Raw genomic sequence first — 20,692 nt, forward strand, 5'->3', positions numbered from 1 at the left:
ATTACCTTGTGGCAGCCTCCATTTCTTTCCAGTAGATTCCAATAAGGACTAAGACAAACCGGATCTAACAAGGAAGGCTGCTCCCTGCTGATTTGTTACCATGGCCTCTGAATAAACTAACCCTAGGAGTCGGGATGAGTTTATTATGGTTCCAGCCCTATTATTTGGGATACTGGCAAATGGAAAGGGGGAATCAGTCAACTCAATACTGAAGACTAACAGGTAGTTGAGGCCAATGAGGGGCTTTGAGGGATGCACACTGCTTGCAGCCTCTGGAAGGAGAGGAAACAACATGCGTGGATTGTATTCATACCTCTTGGGTGTCATTGGTGGGTGGCCTCTTGGCTGCCCTCCAGAGGTCTCAAGCTGGTCTCTGCCCGAACCCCCAGACTAACCTCCCTGCTCTTCATGCCCAGACCAGCGACTAGATACTGCTCCTCTGGTCAACACAGGACTCCCTCCAGTGAGCTTACCCCCAACACAGACCCTTCCTCTCCATAGGACAGCACATCACACCCAGCCTCGCTTCAACACCATTTGCTCCCCCTGCCCTTTCCTGTAGTGCATGTGAATTCCTAGTATTAGAACATTTGGTTTAGTTCCTTTGGAGGAGCAAATTTTTCCTGGCCCCCACACCCCAACCTAGCTAAGGAGGGCTGCTTTCTTCGCTACGTGCTGTCCTCTCAGAATGATGAGCAGTATTGCAAACCGGTTAAGAGCATGGATTCCACATTTGATTGCCCAGTTCAAGCTCTAGCCTTACCACTTACGAGCAGTGAGATCTTGGGCAGATGATTTATCAGCTCAGTGCCCCAGCAGCGAGAGGGGGATGATGACAGCAGTTTATCTGGCAAGACTGTACTGAAGATAAAATGAGTCAATATGGGTAAAGAAGAGTGCCTGTCACCTGGGAAGCCTTATGGAAATGTCAGCCATTGCTACTATTCTTCTCACCCGGGGCCCGGTGGTGAGTGAAAGTGCCTCGTGGTATTTAAACTCAAGTAGATTTGAGAATTAAAATTAGCTGTAGCACCTTTCGGGCAAGTCACCTAAACTGACTGTGCCTCAGCTACCGTATTTGCAAAGTCAGGCCAAAAAACCCTACTGCATCGGGTTGTTTCAGGGATTAGAGGGTCTAGCTGGCTTGTCTGGATTTCTCCAGCCTTGCACACTGGGAACTCAAAGTACCACTCTGTATTGTGTTTTGTAATGGACAATTATTGCAGTGGGAGCAGTGGCAGCGAGATTATCGTCTTCCCCTCTCCATCCCCCTTGCCCTGGCGCCTGTGAAACGGAGCATCCCCATGGCAACAGCGGCAGCTGGTCCCTTGATAAGAGGAGCTGGAGCCCAGCAGCAGCCACTGCTGCAGAGAAGCCGGCCCAGCTTGGGGAGGAGGCTTGCCCTCCCCTTCTCTCGCCTTCTCATCCCAGAGCCTGCACTGATTGGTAAGTGCTTCAGATTTTTACTCCAAGAACTTTTGCAGCAAGGAAAGCAAATTTTCAATCAGTTACTGCTTCTTGATGGTCGCTGGGACAAAGGAGGCGGCAGCTGGTGGTGAAGGGGCAGGGAAGGGGGCGGGGGCGGGGGTCTGCGCTCTGGAGCAAGACTAAGCTGGGGCTAGATGGGGAGCTGGAAAAGTCATCATTTTCAAGACATTTTTTCTAAAGGAGGTGGAGTTCTGAATTCTGTAGAGTCAGAATTCTCGCAAACTAAATTGCTAAGTTTCGAGATGAACACTGATATGTCCACATATTTGCACACTGTGGGAAGGCTCATCTTCTAAGGCTGGGGAGGCTGCGCTTGCCAAAAACACCTTTCCATGCCCTACTTCAAGTAAGACTCACTCCTTGAGGAATACTGCAAATTTAGTCTTTTAATGAACAAACCTGATTTTAAAACGTAGTACTTATTGACCTGAATTAAATCCTCAGGCTAAAAAGAGATTTGACAAAGGATACGGATTTTATATAATCAGACACCACATTGGGCTGTGGACATAACCTTCTAACTTTTTATTCCATCAAATCAATCCAGGGATGATTACTTTGGGGGAAATTCTTCAGAATTCTTTAGAATTTCCTCAGTTAAGCTGCATCCGCTCGCTTCTGAGAATCAGTAGTACCATATTCCCAAGACTTGGAAAGGGGTGTCTGTGTTGGTTTGTACCTTGGATTGTTTTAATCTTGTGATTAGCTTCAAATAAGGCCAAAGATGAGACAAGGAGACGTTTCCAACGGTTTAATTTAATAAGGATGAAAAGAACAAACAAGGCAACGCACACTTTTTAAAGTGTCAGTGTGCACTGAGATCTGGGCTAGAAGCTTTAGACACGCTGTGTGAATACCCTCAACCCTGGAGAAAGAGCCACCATCAACCCATTTTACAGATGCGGAAACTAAGTTTCCAGGAGGACATACAATTTCCCCAAGTGGACCCAGCTAGAGACCAGTACAAGTAACCAAACATTTGCTTCTACCCCGTATTGCCTCACAGGGCCAAATGCTTGATGTCAGTGACCTTGAGTTAAACTACATATTCTAACATCCAACCAAGAAACTTACTCGGTGTTGAGAGAAAAGACAAAATGCCCAGGCCTGCTTCTGACCTCAAACTGAACTGACCAATCTTTTTAACATGAGGAAATAGCACTACTGTCCCCAAAGTAGGAACCGGCTCTGGGCTGGTGGAGGCCCCCCGCCCCCACAGCATCCTCAGCTTCAGCAGCCCGCTCTGGCTTGGCTGTCTTCCTGCAATTTGGTGGGCTTCCTTCCCAGGTCCCTGATCTTCCGGTTCCTGTTCTCAAAAGAGAAGGTGACTTTTATCATTAAATGCACTGGCGCCCTTGTGTATTATGTGATGTCAGTTAATATATCTCTTCTCTAGGTGGTGTCTGCATTTACAAGTGTCTCTCTGTGGGGGAAGAAAAAAAGGCTTTTCAGGTGAGGGTGGGCAGCTTGATATTATCCAAATCAACACTGTGTGTGAGTGTTAAAATTCAGAGACATTGAACGTGCAATCAACAGCAAGAAGAATGTGAGAGGGTGAAAAATCTTTGTACTAGAGAACAGTTTATGTAATACCCCCAAGGCATCTCATGAGGCCCTAGTCCCTTGGTTAGAATCTGAACACCCAAGGGGCCAGGTATTTAGGTATGAAAGAAAGAGGCAGCACTAAGAACATTCCCAAATTACAGTGAGCTGCTGAGGGAGATGATACAACCTTCCAGGGCAGCATGACAAGCGCAGGGTCCCTTCGCTGGTGCTTGGGATGGGGAGGCTGAATTAAAGAACAGAAAGCATGAGCAGGGGCAGAAATCATTTCTTAGTTCATTCATTAGACTGGCTCGTGTCTTACAGTGGCTCAATCACACAGAGCACTCCTTATTCACCGGGAGGGAAATGACGAGTGAGTAGGGAGAGGGGGTCATCTTATACTAACATTCAACAGACAGGTAAAATGACAGTTACCAAGAAGGTGATACTAAACCAAACTTTTCTCTCCTCGAGTACTTGTTCCTTTCTTTGTGTGAAGGTTTTCTGCCAAAAAGATCTTAATGACATCATCCATGATAGCAGTATCCTCTAATCCCCTGGGCAAAACTCAACCCTGCCCAGCACAGGCTATTGTTGTGACATAAAACCCCAAATCTGAAAACCATCTTTCAGCCCCATAGCAAACAGAAGCTTGCCAGCCTGGCCCAGCACTGCATGCTTGCAATCACACTGGTTTAAAACAGTGTTTCTGGGGTGCCTGGGTGACTCAGTCGCTCATGCTGGGCATGGAGCCTGCTTGGGATTCTCTCTCTCTCTCTTTCTCTCTCCCTCTCTTTCTCTTTCTGCCCCTCCCTGCTAGCACTCTCTCTCTCTCTCTCTTTCTCTAAAAAAAAAAAAGTTTAAAGTTTAAAGTAAGTAAATAAATAAATAAATATATGAATGAATAAAATAGTGTTGCTTCCCCTACAGACACGAGGTACTATCTTGGGGAAGAAGCAGGTGCCCTCACCTTGTCCAGGGACTTCCAACACTTGGACAATTCACCTGCTAAGGGAAGGCTTCTCTCTCACACGTCCAGTACCGTGAGAGCCGTTTTGTTCAGATGAAGGCTAGCCCGCCCATGGTTCAGCATCTAGATGAAAATGAAAGGTTTGATAATTTTTTAGCTAAACAAGCTGGTCTTCATTAGCTAGTCATCCGGTGTGGTAGAGATGTTACCTAACAGTGACTACCATTCACTCAGTACCTGCAATGTGCAAAGCAGGCAGCTATTCCATTTAACCTTTATAGTAACTCTATGAGGTAGATACTATTTCCTCTATTTTACAGGTAAGAAAAGTGAGGGTAAGAATGGGATAGGGGGACAGAGAGGGACCTGTGACCCCGGGGGCCCATCCCTCAGTGCACCCCAAAGAGGCTAGCCTTTGCTAATTCTATCATAGCAGCTGTAGCTTGTAGAAAAAAGGGGAAAAAATGATGACATGGTTACTTGGGCTCCATTTACCCCCACTACCTCATTAAGATTTAGCTACTGAATCAAAGTCATACCTCTTTTTGAAGAGCTGAGATTCAGCCTAGATCCATTTGAACTTGAAAGCTCAGATTCGAGTTAAATAACCAGCTACTGAGCACACAGAAGCAGTCATATGATTCAAGTACAAAGAAAAGAACAGCTTACTCTGGCTGGAGAGAAGGAGAGGGGGACCATTGCCAGATAAGACCTAGAACAGAGAGTAGGAGCCTATGGTCAAATGACGGCTCTGACTCTAAGTGTGTAACTAATGATAGGTCCCTTCAACCTCTTCAAGCCTCAGTTGTCCTTCTAAATGAACACTGGACTAGATCCTCAATGGGGTGATTTTCGGCATCAAGTCAATGACAGGGCCTGTGACTTTCTGCCCAGAGTGAAGTAAGATTGGATTGGTTAAGGCGCACAGGCCGTATTTGAGGCTGTAACTTTCCCTCGAGACCTCAGCACTGAGCCCACTCATCCCGACTGATGGTCCAATGGCTTTCCTCTCCACTTGAGCAGGTGGGCGGTAACCACCCAAGTTAACAGCATACTTCCTTATGGTCCCAGGGAGTTGGCAGTCTTTATACAAACATTAAAACAATGGTCTGAATTGATTTCTGCTAAAGTCACTCAGTACAGTCAGTCTGCTCAGAATGACACTAAAAGCCGGGTTCAAGTAATCCGTTAATAGCTCCATCTGCTATGCAATGATCTCAGCTTGTAGGGGGAGAGGCCCTCCAGCCTTCCCGGAGAAAACTGGCTTATTCCTCAGAAGACAACTGAGTTGAACTAATTCTATGAGCTTGAAATGTTAACACAACTGGTCTCTGTGTTCGTCTGCATGCCAGTGATCCAGGAATCTCAAGAACAGAGGATCAGTTTGGGCCACTTTAATCTTTTTTGTCTGCAAGTATTCTTGTTGTGATAGAACGTGAGAAATAAATTTTCAGAAAGAAATAGAACCAAGGCAGATTCTATAAATCTCAAGTAATGCATTTCTCATTCAGACTTGACATATGTCCATTCTGGATTTCCACTCCTGGAGAATGACTACAATAGCTCTGAAAGTTCAATGGATTTGTGGTCTAAGAAAATGGGGGAGGGGGAGGGGGAAACAGACTTGCTTTAATGTCAGAAATCTCTAGGGAGAAAATAATAAAGATCCGTTTCAAGACCTAGATTTTTTTCTTACCACCTTATAATACGGGCAGGGAAAAAAAATCTTATTACCTTATAATTACTTTATACTATACATTTATACGTTACATGCTATACTTTGTAGTATGTCATGATAGAAAACCAGAAGGCTGATTCAATTTGGGTTCAAAGGAATCACTGTTTTAAGAGTCTTGGGTATCTAATGGAAATCTTCAGGACTGGGTTTGGACCCAGGCTATTTAATAATTGGATCTTGGCTATTTAAGAATTGCATAACTAAAGAAATTATGTTTTCTGATTCTTGCTTTCTTCATCTATGAAGTAGACATAATCCTACTTTGCAGAACTCAACAGAATATATAGACAAGATTAAATCAAGATTTCTGTAACTCTCAGCTAACTCATTTCGAATTCAGAATTGACAAGTATTCATTCAGAAACTCCCACAGTGCTTCTGAAAGAGGAATAAATATTGAACGTTTGATGAATGGCAGTTATATCCATGTATGTGTGTGTTTCATTTATTTTGACTTAAATCTTTTTTCATGTTTATTTATTTTGAGAGAAAGAGAGAAAGAGCGTACATTCACGCACATGCATACAAGCAGGGAAGGGGCAGAGAGAGAGAGAGTCCCAAGCAGTCTCTGCGCTGTCAGCATGGAGCCTGATACAGGGCTCGATATCCGATCAAGAGATCATGACATGAGCCAAAATCAAGAGTTGGATGCTTAACTGACTAAGGCACCCAGGAGCCCCTATTTTACCTTAAATCTTAAGTTAGAGCTTCTAGTAGTTAAGCATAAGAAACAGACTTGAAAAAATGGGATTGAATTGAGAACGTAGTAAGTGCTCAATAAATACGCTTATTTACTAAGTGAGCAAATGAACAGAAGACACACTAATGGTCTTGTTTCTTATACTTCTGTAGGGCTGGAGAAGATATACCTCCTTCGATGATGTCCACTGAGCAAATGCAGCCACTGGAGCTCTCAGAAGACAGGCTGGACAAGCTAGACCCTCATCGTGAGCACTTAGGTAAATGCTGCAGCGTGCATGTCAGTAGTGAGAGTCAGAAAGGAGGTGTCTCTGCCATCCTCTCACCATTCGGTTTGCAGGCAAGTCAGCGGGAGGCCCCCTGAAACCTGATCGTTTGTACCTTCTGGTGACAGCCAACACCAGCTGGAAAGGCAAATAGCCATGGCTCTGTGGGGTCTGCCATGTAAATATTAGCCGAAGCACTGGAGAGAAGTTCATTAGAGTTACAGAAAGAGAGAAAAGGCATTGTCCTCTTTTCTGGGTCTGACAGAGTCCCAGACAGAGCATTTCTGAGGCAATAAATGGAATGTGGCAGGAGACCCGCTTTCCAGTATTTGCCGGCACACTTACACCCCATGTGCAGTGCAATAAAATATTTCAAATATCTCTCTTTGCCTATCAAGACAGAATTTTAAATAGCCTTTTTCGGCTTTATTGTCAATCTGTTTCCTTTCCAGAACTGACTTTTTGCATAACCTTTGTAATGAAAATACCAGAAACATTTCTGCCTCTACCCATTTCTAAAAATGAGACACTCAGACTTTTGATGGATGGGCCTTTTGCATATTCATAGCCTTTGTTTATGTCTCGCCTGGTTATGAGTCCCCCCTCCTCTCCCCTCTCCCCATTTGCCATCAAGATAGTTTATGTTCAGGATTTCTCCAAAAGTAGGAAAAAGTGCAATGGAAGTAAAAGTCCAAATTGAAGCAAATGTCTTGCTCTCTGTACTGTGCACTGAGTCGTATCCTGGGGTTGAATGGTGACCCATGACTGGTCGACATCCAGTCTGTACTTCCAGAGGCCCTACCACTGGGCAGCACCCATTCTGACCAACATTCATTCATTCAACATGCCTATGGTATGTATGATATGGGTGGGGGGGGAGTTAACTGTGCTATGTGGCAGCAAATTTTTAAGTTTTAAGTTTAAGTTTCCCCACTCACCTCTTTTTTTTTTGTATATGTAAACCTAAAAGCAAATAGTGCAATGCCTTACATATAATATGATCTCAATAAATATTTATTAAATTGAAATGATTGGATGGAATTATTCAAATCCTTTAGGTGAAAGGAAACATGTGTTACTATTAAATATGGCTGAAGGGAATGATGCTATTTGATTTTTTGGTTATATACTGTGATCTTTGGATGATGCGGGCATAATAATGTATGGTTACTAAGTATTTCTCCTGGTAGGTTTCTCGTGCATATTGAATTTTCTAAAACAAAGGACCCCATCCAGACATAAAGCCCAATAGATCACAGCAACTTGAAAACAAGGACCGTTTCTTACTTGTCTTTTTAGCCCTAGAATCTTGCTCAAGACCTGGCATAGAGTAGGAACTTGATCAACGTTTGTTGAATAAATGCATGAATGAATGACACAGGTTATATCTAGACCCACAAAACTGAAGTGAACAGGTTTGACACATTTAACCCCCAGTGTTTTGAAGACATTGACCTGAATATTTTCATAAAAGAGAAACAGAGAAAAAGAAGGGAGGAAGGAAAGAAGGAAGGAAGGAAGGAGAATAAAAGGAAGAAGGAAAAGAGGAAGGGGCTGAAAATATCCAATTAATACCTGAATTTCCCCAAATTCATTCACAGCCGTAGATGTAACCAGACTGTATCCAGGTCATAGTGAATTTCTTCACTGTCTATGGCTTCTTTGAACCCTAACAGACTATCTCCTTATATATAACATGTTTGAGTTCATTCATTCAAGCATACATCCGACAAATATTTATTAATTGCTGTAAGGAGATAAAAACACAAGATACCTGTCATCAAAGACGGCAGAGAATATATATGCAGGAAAGGTGTTACATGAGCAAAACTCCTGCAGCTACCCAGAAGCTGAGAAAGGATACCCAAGACTGGGAAAGACTTACAGAGATGGGGTGGGGAGGTGGGCTTTCTTTGGATCTTGTAGAAGGTGTCAGGGAGTGAGCAATGGCCAGAGTCAATTTTTTTTGAGGATTTGAGATGTATCAAATGTAACAACTGCTTTACCAACATTAACAAATGTAGTCTTCTCTGTCTGTTTGTCACACACACACACACACACACACACACACACACTGATTTAATATTATCCCCATTTAAAAATTTGAGACGATATCAAAGTTCCTAGAAAGTGAGGGCCAAATTCTCAGAACTAACAGGGGACAGAGTCAGCGATTGAACTGGGATCAGTCCAACATCACTTATCCATTCAACATGCATTTATTGGAGGGAGAGGCAACTAAGAATAAAATTATTAAAAGGACATAATCCTTAATTTCCATGAAGCCTCTTTCTAGAGCAAGAGAGAAACCATTATAGAATAAACAGGTGCTAGAACAATGACAGAGAAGCTCAGAGGAGTGCGCCATCAACAAAAGCATTGAGGAGTCAGATGGAGCAAAGAAAATAATGGGCGAGGAGTGATCAGACTGGATTAATTGTGTACCCTGGCATCTGATGGATGTGATGCAGAGCCTCACAAGCTCCAGGCACTGACAAAGGTAAAAAGCTGGGTAAGAGGGCAGGAGGACCTGGGGTTGAGATGGGCAACTGGGAGAATTGCAATGCCAGTGTGCAGTGAACCAAGACACCAATGCTGAAGGCAAGTGTGAATCATCCGGGTGACCACCTGACCGCAGAAATGGAGGTGGGTGAGGAATTTGCAGAGAACTTTACTACAAGACTGAAGAGCATGCCTGGCTCCATCCTGACCCGTGGAGTCTTCAAGAGAGCAAGCCTTGAGGAAAAGAAGTTAAGAAAGAGCATTTAGCACAGAGAACCTGTTCTCCCATCAGAAATTTAACTCACACCCACTCTGTGGCTTGCCTAATTATATTTTAAAGTTCTCTTTTGCTTTGATTATCCATCCCCTTTGGCGTTTTGTAGAATATTCCAGTTTTCTGTTTTACTGTGTATTTGTGCAAGGCTCCTAAAGTCTGATGTAGACTAGGCCAAAATATATAAATAATTTTCCTTTTCAGACCAAATGGCTCCTGCAAGTGATTGGAAACCAACCAGTTTGTGAGCAACCCTTATTCACATCACATTCTTTTTTATTTTGCATCCCCTCAATATCAGATGACCTTTCAGACCAATTCATTAAGGACTGTGATCTCAAAAAGAAGCCAAGAAAGGGAAAAAATGTGCAGGTTGCCCTGAATGTTGAGTCAGACCAAAAAAAACCAAGAAGAAAAGATACACCGGCATTGCACATCCCGCCTTTCATACCAGGTAACGGACAATGAGTTCAGTTCGCACATCTGTAAAAGGGAACCGCTGCCGTAGATCACATTGGTCTTACAACGTTTCCTTAAATACTTGAGTGTTTTTAAATCACTGGTACTATCCCTACATCTGTCTTCATGACAATATGGCCAGATGCTATAACAAATGAATTACAAAATGTTAATGGCACAAGTTTTGGGTTTTGTTTTTTTTTTTTTTCACTCATAATAGTGCAAGTTGCAAAAGCAGGTTCTGCTCCAAACAGTAATTCAAGGATTCTGGCCGGTGGCAGTTTGCACATCACCAGCACATGGCTTTCAAAGTCACCGTGAGCCTCAGCATCCAGCAGGCCCAGGGATGAAGTGGGGAGGGGCGCAGAACAGAGGGCAAGATTGGCAGGCCCAAAAGGGGCACACCTCGCGTCCTTCAGTCACAAACTTCACCGGACTGCAAGGGAGGCTGAGAAGTGTAGACTCTCTGTGTGCCCAGGAAAAAGCAAAATGGTTTGACAAACACGTTGTCTAACGTGTCTCTCTAACAACCTTGTGTGTGAGGTGTGACACTGCTTCCCAACAGTTTTGTTTGGTCTTCTTTCCTTTTCTCCTTCCCTCTGGGTCATGTATTTAGTGTTCTTTCCACTCATGATCCACTTGGAGGGCTACAAAACAAATAGAAGCCACAGCTTCCTGGGAAGGAACTTTCAGTTTTACAAGACAAAACAGAAGCACCTAAATAGCTGAAATATGCAGGAAGAAATAACAACTTTATGTAAAAGTTGTTTACTTATGTAAAAGTAAAATAATTGCTTTATGTAAGTAATGAGGTCCTTACATAAAGACTCCAGGAGCTCAGCCTGGGCAAGGGGTTGTGGAAAGTTTCCTAGAAGAGGCCGCTTTCAGAGAGTCTTTAAATGATGGAGAGAAATTTCACATGTGGGAGAGGTGAGAAGGCAGGCAAGACACTGAAGAGTGAAGCATGTGGCCTGCAGAACAACAAATGATGCATTGCTCTAGCCAGGATGGCCCTGGGAGGCAGGCAAACCTGGGCTCAATTCCTGGCCCTGACCCCTGGGAGCTGGGCTGCTGTGGGTATATTTCAGTGCCTCGTTTTCCTCAGACGTGTGATGGTGATGGTAATATGAAATTCCTCAGTGTTTTCTGAGGCTAAAATAAAATCAGGCACGTGAAACCCTTTACTTAGAGGATGTTCGCTAGTGTTGCCTCAATAGAGACGAATTCTTAATATTGAAACGATTGTTTAAAATCAGTTTGAAAAGATATATTGACTACCATCACTAGGTATATGTGCAAATATGAAGGCATAGTCCTTACGTATTAGGATATATGTGTTTGACCCTGTTTCCCCATTTGTTCCCCAAACCATGCAGGTGTGCTTTCAGAACATTTAATTCAAAGATACGATGTTCAAGAGAGACATCCAAAGGGCAAAATGAGTCCAGCTCTTCATAACACTGACCTGGAACAGAAAAAACCAAGGAGAAAAGACACACCTGCCCTGCACGTGTCCCCCTTTGCAGCAGGTAAAAGAGCTGGTGCAAGGCATTTGCAGGGGGCGATGGGAACAGGTCAAGAGCCTTGCCATCTGGAACTGCCACGGGCGTGGCCTTTGTCCTGGCCCAGCAATCTGTGTCACACAGAAGTGCTCTGGGGAAGAGGAGCATTTATTGCTGCCTTTCACGTTTACCTTCCCCGGCAGCTCCCCCAGGGCTGAGTTGGAGCTGGGGGAGGTTCAGAGCATTACTCATGCTTCAGCAGGACTGGTCGAATTCACTGGGCCAATGAAATAGAAATGTCAGTGGGTCCTTGAAAAGAGTTGAAATATCCCCCTCCCTAGTCTTCCATGAATCATGCATCCTATGACTGATAGCTGATTCTCCCAAGACGCCTGGATATACTGACCAAATCTTTAAAACAAGAGAAAGAGAGAGGGAGAGGGAGAGAAAGGGAGATTCAGAAATAATGATAGCCACCTTAATATGTGTCAAATCAAACGAAAAAGTCTTGCTGAACTATGTACACCACCCCAGGCTATATAAGGCAGCTAATGTATGAAGTGTAGTCTTGTCCCTGAGAATGTTAAGTGCAGGTTGGGGAAAAAGACATATACATTCATGATTAGGTTATAAGACTGAGCGAGTCTTATACATGTGACTGAGTGAGTCACATGTGTGAGTGTGTGTTTTACACAGATATTTGGAGGGGGTGGCAGAGAAGAAAATGTACTAATGTTCATTGAGACTCTACTAAATGTTAGGTACTGAGTTCGGTATGTTTGTGGATTTTGTTTAAATCAGCTGGGTAACACAAGAAAGGAGCTATTAGGTCCCTTCACATAAAAAAGCTGAAAGAGAATGTATGTAACTTCAAGTCTTCTGTGGATGACATTGACGGAGAGGTAGCTGCTTGGTTGATTGGTTGGACTGAGATGGGATGATTAGGAGGACAGATAAACGGATCAAATTATGCTCAAGATCAAACGCAGTGTCGCAGCAGAGCTGGGGCTCTAATCCAGGTCTGCCTTACGTCGTACTGTGGTGGATAGTTGGGGCTTTCAGCTCTATGGCAATCCAGAAGGGACCCTTAGGGAAGAGATGAGATTTTGTTGCTATAGAACTATGTTTCCCCATTATTTTATTTAATAAAAAATTGAAAGACACCTCAGAAGAAGACATCATAAATAGGCAGTCAGGGATACAGACAAGGCCACTGATCTCTGTGGAGCAGAGCCAGGCAAGGACGCATGGAGCATTGAGGAGGCATTTCTCTGAGGAAGTGGACCAAGGACCAAGTGGCAGGTTCTGAACTGCCTCAAACATGTTCTCATATGCCTGCAATGAACCTCCAACCCATCACACATTTCCCCCAAGCTCTGCCTCTGTCCCAGTTCTAGTCGCCTTTCAAGACTCAACCAGATCAAAGTCTCTGCTAACAGACCCCTCCGGGTCCAAAATGGATCTTTTCTGTCCGTAACTAACTCTGTAGTAGATGGGCGTGCAAACTGAGACTGTCATCTTTCAGTATAGTTTTCATCGTTCTTGCTGCTATTTTTGTAGCTTTTCTTTCAATTGACTTAAATTTGATGAATTCATGAGAACTGGTCTGTGATTGCTCTATGTTGCTGGCATTGACCTTGCTGTCTAGCCAAGTCCCTTCTGTACAGCAGTGCTCAATAAGGATCTGTTGATTTGATATTCTATTTGCCAATCACAATTCTTGGCAGTTCCAAGTTCTCTATTAGGAGATTTTATTTCTTTACCCATTCCTGTATTTGTTTTTATTGAAGTTCTTCTAGGGGAAGACTTGATCGAGGAACAAAATATTTATGGGCGTAGAGTCACCTTAGCAGAGGCATTGAACATGGGCTTTGCGATCAGAAAGGACTAAGTTTGATCTCTGGTTCTGCTCATCCTAGCTTTGTGAGCCTGGGCAACCAGCACAGACAAAAGAGCCTCCTTCATTTCATGCATTTCTGAATGGAGGACCATAAAAATCTGTTTCCCAGGATTGTTAACAAAATTAAATAAAGTATATAAAGCACTTAGCACAGATCCTGGATTGTTCAAAGTCCTCAATAAATGTGAGTTCCCCTCCATTCTCTTCAATCTTATATTCCTTGAGATTATTCAAACCATTTCTAAAAGTGAGAATTTTCCTAGCTGCAAGTGTTTTTACCTCTCCATATAAATCTACTGATTCAAAGGACTTCCTAAAATGTTAAGCCCTGTTTATTTAAGCAATGGATGCTGCCTACATCCCAATATCTACATCTTAGGAGAGCAGCTTCCGAGCTGAATTTTTAAAAAGTGTTTATCAAACAGGGCAAAGTACACAGAGCTGGAAAGAGAGGCTGTATATCCATGGACTCTACACACATTATGGAATTCCTAGGATCAGCAAATCCCTGTGTTGTATTTGCAATTATAGATAGTGTTCTATGATTCTAGCTTTTATTAGCATATTAGCTGAAGCACTTTATTTTTGAAGAGCCTTTTAGTATCTAAAGATTTGGCAGTAATCGAAATGCTAGTTAAGCTGATAAGGATAGAGCCTTCGGCAGATGTTCAGAGAGACTCATATTGGTTCTAATAAGGGTGTTGAGAGGAACTCACAGACAAATGCACTCTGGAGACATCTCCTCTCATTAGCCCTTGGCAAGTGAAGACCGGACAAGGATTATCTCTCTCTTCTAAATCTCTTGCTAACTGCCTTCATTCCCCTAGGTTAATGAGCTTATTTGTTGGGTTCCAACTGCCAGACAACTCCTTAGTGAGGAGTCATCTCTGACTTCCTTGCCAACCCAGGTCTGTTCCCAACTTGGCCCACATTTGCCCGAGCCCCCCATCTTGGTGACTGCATGGCAGGGTGCATAGGACTGTGATTAGTAAGATCTTAATAGCCGAGAACTGCTTAAAAGAAAAAGAAGTCTTTAGCTAAGGTTTGTGGCAAAAGGAACCAGGGAAAGTAAAGAATAACGAGGCTGGAAGCATTGAAGAGAAGTCGCTTGGAAAATTGGCCCACGAGCTGTAAATATTTGGAGATCAAAGCTCGGTAATGTGCTTGTAGAAAGGAGACTGATATGTCCTTTGAAAGTGACACCTCTTCTGTTTTTCTGGGAATAGTGTTCTCTCTGGTGTGGTTTGCCAGGACAGGTGGCATCTCAGCCCTGGCTTCCTTGAATTAGAGGCATACATCTGTAATGCAAGTGACCAGCTCTGAGTGGGATCATGGCCTAAAACAGCTTGTTGCAAGGCTAATTGGTTGGCCCTTAGAGACCTTGGACTGACAGCTTTGGCCTTAAAAACATACCAGTTTCTAACAAACAGGCAAGTTCCTTAAACTCTCCTACACAGAGAATGGAAAGGTAGGAACTGATATTTTCTAAGTCCCTACTGTATCCCAAGTCCCCTGCTAGATGCTAGGATATCCTTTAAGAACCTCACAGTTCTTGGCCAGGCAGGCTCAGTTGGTTAAGCGTCTGACTGGATTTCAGCTTAGGTCACGATCTCATGGTTCGTGAGTCTGAGCCCTTCATCAGGCTCTGTGCTGACAGTGCAGAGCCTGCTCAGGATTCTCTCTCTTTCCATCTCCGCCCCTCTCCACCCTCTCAAAATAAATAAATTAAACTTAAAGAAAAAAAAAAAGAACCCGAGAGTTCAGTAGGGGGTAGGGGTGATGGATGTATTGTCCAATGATTCCTACAATGTGAAAAGTGCTTTAATGGAGGTTCACGTAAAAGTGTGCTTGAAGCATAAAAGAATGTTGGTCTAAATCTACCTGGCGGTATCACCCCCTGAGGGAGATATGATTTATTTTTTTCTCCAGTTTTGCAAATGAATAAACTGAGGCTCAGACAGGTTAAATGACTTGCTCAAAGTTCAATGACCACCAGGACAAAGCTTTCTGGCTCTAGAGTACATTTCTTCAATAACATACCTCTGTTTCCCATGGGAGAACATAGGCTCAGGACTGGGTTAAATCACAGACCAGTGTTTATCAAACCTCATTCATCATCAAATGAACAAAGCTGACAATATGAAACATCAAGCAGAATGCAGTGATGACATAGATGTTACTAATTTAAGGCTCATCCTAAACAATGATAGCCATGAAATCAAGATTTTGATGAGCCACAATATGTATTTTTCATTGTAAGACATTATTTTAAGGCTTAACTATATTAATATAAATGCTAGTTCACTTTCCACTTGAAATTATCTCCTGTGTCCCTGTGGAAAGCCTAGCCTAATTTGGGAAGGGCTGACCTTGATGGTTAAACAGGCTCCTCCTTTCCCTGGAATCCCAAGACTTTTTTTTCCTGCCCAGATGCTTGTACAACTAGGTTTCAAGGATACCCCAAATAATCAGAAAGTTGACTGGGATCTGGGAATTTAAACGCTCTTGTCCACTTTGAATCAACTCAAATTTGGCTTGATGTGAAAAGATATCAAGGAAATTAAGATGGAAAGTTTGGGGGATTAGCATAGTTAACTGTATGTTCTCCTACCATGATAGCCTTAATTCCAAGTAAAAATCCAAACCTCTTTGCAGCAGGTATAAGAGAAAATATCTCCCACTGTGTTTCCTAAGTGATTTATGCAAAATCCTCATTTTCAACCAGACTTCTGAAATTGTTTTTCTCCTCCAATAAATATCAGCTAATTGGTAAAGAACCCATATGAACAAACTAGGAACTGAATCAAATGAATAGTCATTAAGATCAACACGTAGTTTTCATTAATTTGCCGCTGTTGAATGGAGTCCAGTGTTGTAGAAAGGCCTCTTGTGGTGCACAGCTTTCTACCCTCATGTTTAGATCTTTATGAAATGCTTAATGAACCGAAAGGATTCTAATTATGAGAAGGTGGAAGTGGGGCAAGGCACTGTGGTTGGCTGGGGTGAGATGACAGAAATCACGGAGGACTGGCCTTGAATCATACCCTCCTTTATGTTTTTATTAAAATGACCCTACTTGACAATTCACAGGATGAGCAGACCCACCCAGATCTCCTTGGATGGTCTTAACTGGTCTGATCAGTCCAGAAAATTGTGCTTAGGCTTCTGAATTTCAACGATCAGTAAACTCTTGAAAAAGAAAATATATTGGAGCCCAACATAGGGATACCACCTTCGGATTCTGCCTAGTAAGATGCTAAAAAACTAACCACCTGACATGCCTAAAATTTCATAGAAGAAAGGATATTTTAATACCCAAAAGGAGAAAAAGAGTCACCTCAAAATAAAGAACAATTTTTTTAAATGGTAGTCACAGAACTTTACAAAAACTCACTGCCCGTTCTTGAGTTTCTCATTTTGCTCTGAACCACATAAAGTTTAGCACCTACCAGCACTGACACACAGAAATGGCATGTTCAGAGCCTCTGCTCAATATTTCCCCTAGATGTTAAAATGTAGTTGACTTTGACTTTATGCTGCTGACCAGTTCTTTGCAAAGAAGTGAACTAGCAAGTGTAAAAGGAAGGGATGGGGCGCCCGGGTGGCTCAACCGGTTACGTGTCTGACTGTTGGTTCCGGCCCAAGTCATGATCTCACCATTTGTGAGTTCAAGCCCCGCATCGGGCTGTGTGCTGACAGTGCGGAGCCTGCTTGGGATGCTCTCTCTCCTATCCTCCCCTGCTCATGCTCTTTCTCCCTCTCAAAATAAATAAACTTTACAAATGAAACAAAAATGTATAAAATAAAAGGAAGGGAGAAGCGGACTCAGCTGCTCACAGGCATTGTGCTGTGCTCAGCACTGGATGAGCTTCTTGTTCAATGGGCACAATAGCCCTTCACACCAGTATCAGTGTGCTCATTTTACACCCGAGAAAATTCAGGTGTGAAAGTGTTCACAGGCCCAACACAGATCGAGTGAGTGACAGAATGAGAGGTCCGAAGCAGTTGGACTCCAAAACCTGTTTGCTTTTCATCCAACTGTGCTGTGAGCTTAAATGCAGAACACAGACACGGGGGTAAAAGTTGCCTCTGACTCCCAGGTTAGTGTCTCCTGGTAACCAGAGCGGTGTCCTGCCTGAGTCACAGCTCCTCTGGGAAGCCCAAATAAGGTCACCCAGCTCCCTCTTTCTGTTGGCACCTTTAACACTTAGCTCTGCAGATGCTAAAGGGCTTTTGGGTTGTCATGCTCCTGTGTGCTGTGTCTACGCTGTAAGGTTGTCTAATATTTTAATTAGAGGCACTTAATTGCAGATTGGTGCTTTGTTTTGCAGGTATGACACTGCTCAGGGACGAGAGACCCAAAGTGATCATGGAAGATGACGAAAAGGATGGTGACAAAATAGCTATTTAAACAGAGTTCCCCTGAGACCCTTGTAAATAGGTTAGATTGGTTCCCTGTGGCGACCTAGAAAAAAAATAGACTTGCTTCTGCTCTCATTTTGTCATAGTCTGCCTTTAAGATCCAGACACCTTTCCCCCAGGAGACATACTATATCAGATTGCCAGTCACCTCTTTGACTCTCTCTTCTTTCTTGAATCTGGTTTCTGTTCCCGCCTCTTGAATTTTCGTTTTCTAATGCAGCGGAAAGGAAACAGATCATTCCACAGTGGGAGGTAACAGGGAAAACTCTAGTGTTAGCTTCTGCATCTTCTGGATCAATTCATGGAGCAAAGAATATGAATAGCATGGAAGTGCTTTATTTCTTGGTCTACACTGGTGACCAGGACTTGACTTCACATTATCCAAATAGCAGCTCAAGGGGGGACTGACTCCCTGTTGCCAGTTAAGGAGGCGGGAAGGCTTGGTTCAGACTCACTGATTACTTTGGAGAACATGGTCTTTTGTGTCCTTTATCTTTCCTCAAGAGTCCAAGTGTCTCTGGTGACCTTTCTATGATCCTTGTAACTGATACCCTAAAGGCGAATGAGTTGGGGAAGTCAACCCAATTGACCATGCTGGTCTACTGAGAAGCTTAGCAATATTTCTTATTTATTTTTATTTTTTAAAACATCTCTTAACCATGTTATCCTGAAATTTGTGAGCTGTGTCCCAAGTGAACCATGATAGGTAGAATATTGTTCGTGATGAATTTTCTCTTTAAAAAATTAATTAAGGTCGATGGAAGGCGTTTGTATATTTTTAGCATTCTGACTTATTTAGACCCCAATATGCTTTCTTGAATGGGAAGGAAAAATGTGGTGTTAGCTACTGAGCAGGGATCTACACATAACCCCAGCCCCAGCCTGCTGGCTATGGGTGCCGTGGGAAACCTTTGCGTGAAGGCCTCATCCACCAGGTGATGGATGTGAGGAGATGCAAAAACTGTTGTGCAAAAGTAGAAAGGTGGATATTCAAACAGATCCTGCCTGAAAGCGCTAATGTGGAGGCTCTGTATACACCCTGCTTCCAAAAGGCTGTCTTTTTCACAAACGTGGACAAGATATAGGACACTGCTGGTAATAAAAACGCTTCTAACCACATGTTTATGGCCCGGTGCATTTCTTCTAAAAATTATTTACTTACAAATACCAAGAGAAGAGGTTGCAGGAGAGAATTACAAGACTGATTCTGTTTGTTTTTGACCCACGTAAGTTTAAAAATATTTGAATTGGCCATTAATATTTCACAATCCAATCAGGAGAATTAGCCTAAAATTCTAGATGTGCATATTCTCTTAGAAAAACACCTCAAGATCTGACAACCTCGGGCCTGATTAGAAGCATGGCAACTGTCAGCTGATGCTGGGCACCGGATGCCCTTTTACAAACACACATTGTCCAGCTCGCCCTCTGCCCCGCATGGAGTATGTCGTCTGCTGACTTTACCCTCCAGCCTTCACATTTGGGTTTGGAGTCGCTGGTGAAGACCCACACTTCGTGTTCCTAATGATCTCTTGCCAATTTGATCCCAGGACTCCCTTTTCACTTCTGATGGCCTCAACCCCAGGGGTCAGGGAGGAGGGGAATAGATGTGGCCAGGCTGCTGGTTTAGGCCTAAGTGGTGCAACAGGGCCACCATAAATTCTTTAAGAAACTGAAGGCAACTACTGTACATAATAGGATTATATCACTACCAGCAGCAATTTTTACCAAGGGGTTCTCCCTACAAAAACACAGATGCCGTCTTCTGCTATCAGATTTGCTGATAAGCATGGTGTGTTCCTGTAGCCACGCTTTCAGGGTCTACTCAATAGACTCACAGGCTGCTCAGGGAAAGCCCAACCCATTTCTGACTTCTAGATGGTGTGGAGAGTAGACTGGCTATTGTAGAGACAAAGGCCTTGGGTTCCCAACTGTGCGACCCTGAGCAAGTCCCTGAAACTCTCTGTTTCTTTCTCTTAAAAATGAAAATAAGAATCCCTATTTGGCTTTCTTAATAGTTTGAGAATGAAATGAGATCATGTATGACAAAGAGCTTTGTGAATGAAAAAAAACCACATCGATATGTAACACAGGATACTTTTAAAGACATTTTCGGAGCAAGGACTCTACCTCTTCTATTGCCAAATCTCCATTGCCTGGATATTAAATGGGTAGCGATCATACGGAATTCAATGACAGCACCTGACAAAGGACTTCCAATAAGGGGATCCCATCACTTGCGCAGCCTTAACTGAAAGAGTAGCCCTCCTCCTTCTGGGAATGGCCTTCGTCACCGTCTCCGCTGAAAAGGAACGTTCACAGAATGCAGAGGGGCAAAGCCAGTCAAACATCCAACCAATGCTGGACACCGCTGGGGTGATTTGGACTGAAATCTAATCTCCCTTACTTCCCTTGACCTACATGGCCCTTTTCTGGGCAGCTTAAGTAAAGGCTTCATAATGAGGATACATTCTGATTAACATAGACAGCTCTTAGTACGTTGTGAACAACTTCCCTCCAGCCACATAATAGAATTAAGAAAATAAAAGCATTATATGGTAGCCTATTCAGAAAGAAGGCCCAAAGTAAAGGCATCCCAACAGAACTGGCAAACCAGTTGGCCATTTGTCCCTTCTGAAGGCATCTACCAACCCCAAGCTACCTGGATGAGGAGGCACCAGATGTGAGACACGCCCACACAGGACTGCTGCCTTTCTTTAGATCCAGACCCTCTTTAAAAGCTGTTGCCTGAGATCACACAGCCAACTTCTCATGTTTAATTATCACTTGGGGAGGCAGAACCGAGCAGGTGCTGAAGGATAGGGATAGAATCATAAAGGACTCAAGCCGTGTTTCCTTTTCAATTCAGTTGAGTGAACTTTCCTTCCCAAGCCTGTGTTGTCCAGGTTGTTTCTTAAAACAAGGAT

At 43.3% G+C, this 20,692-nt stretch overlaps 1 protein-coding gene across 1 annotated transcript; it reads left to right on the forward strand.

The window, feature by feature from the left end:
- Positions 1-1,138: 1,138 nt before the first annotated feature.
- On the forward strand, positions 1,139-18,884 carry PPP1R17 (protein phosphatase 1 regulatory subunit 17). Its single transcript, XM_053897615.1, has 5 exons — positions 1,139-1,446; positions 6,594-6,700; positions 9,784-9,936; positions 11,318-11,470; positions 17,675-18,884. The coding sequence occupies exons 2-5, from the start codon at positions 6,619-6,621 to the stop codon at positions 17,752-17,754; spliced, it is 468 nt and encodes a 155-aa protein (XP_053753590.1). The 5' UTR covers positions 1,139-1,446; positions 6,594-6,618; the 3' UTR covers positions 17,755-18,884.
- The last annotated feature ends 1,808 nt before the right edge of the window (positions 18,885-20,692 follow it).

Source organism: Panthera pardus, unplaced genomic scaffold, assembly GCF_024362965.1.
Source record: "Panthera pardus isolate Hobbes unplaced genomic scaffold, ASM2436296v1 HiC_scaffold_8, whole genome shotgun sequence".
Classification (NCBI taxonomy): Eukaryota; Metazoa; Chordata; class Mammalia; order Carnivora; family Felidae; genus Panthera; species Panthera pardus.

What these genes read in the sequence shown, in the direction of transcription:
- PPP1R17 (XM_053897615.1), top strand. Translation starts at nt 6,619, where the DNA reads ATGATGTCCACTGAGCAAATGCAGCCACTGGAGCTCTCAGAAGACAGG. An exon ending in CATCCCGCCTTTCATACCAG is followed by an intron (nt 9,937 to 11,317) that starts GTAACGGACAAT and finishes CAAACCATGCAG; the next exon opens with GTGTGCTTTCAGAACATTTA. An exon ending in CGTGTCCCCCTTTGCAGCAG is followed by an intron (nt 11,471 to 17,674) that starts GTAAAAGAGCTG and finishes TTTGTTTTGCAG; the next exon opens with GTATGACACTGCTCAGGGAC.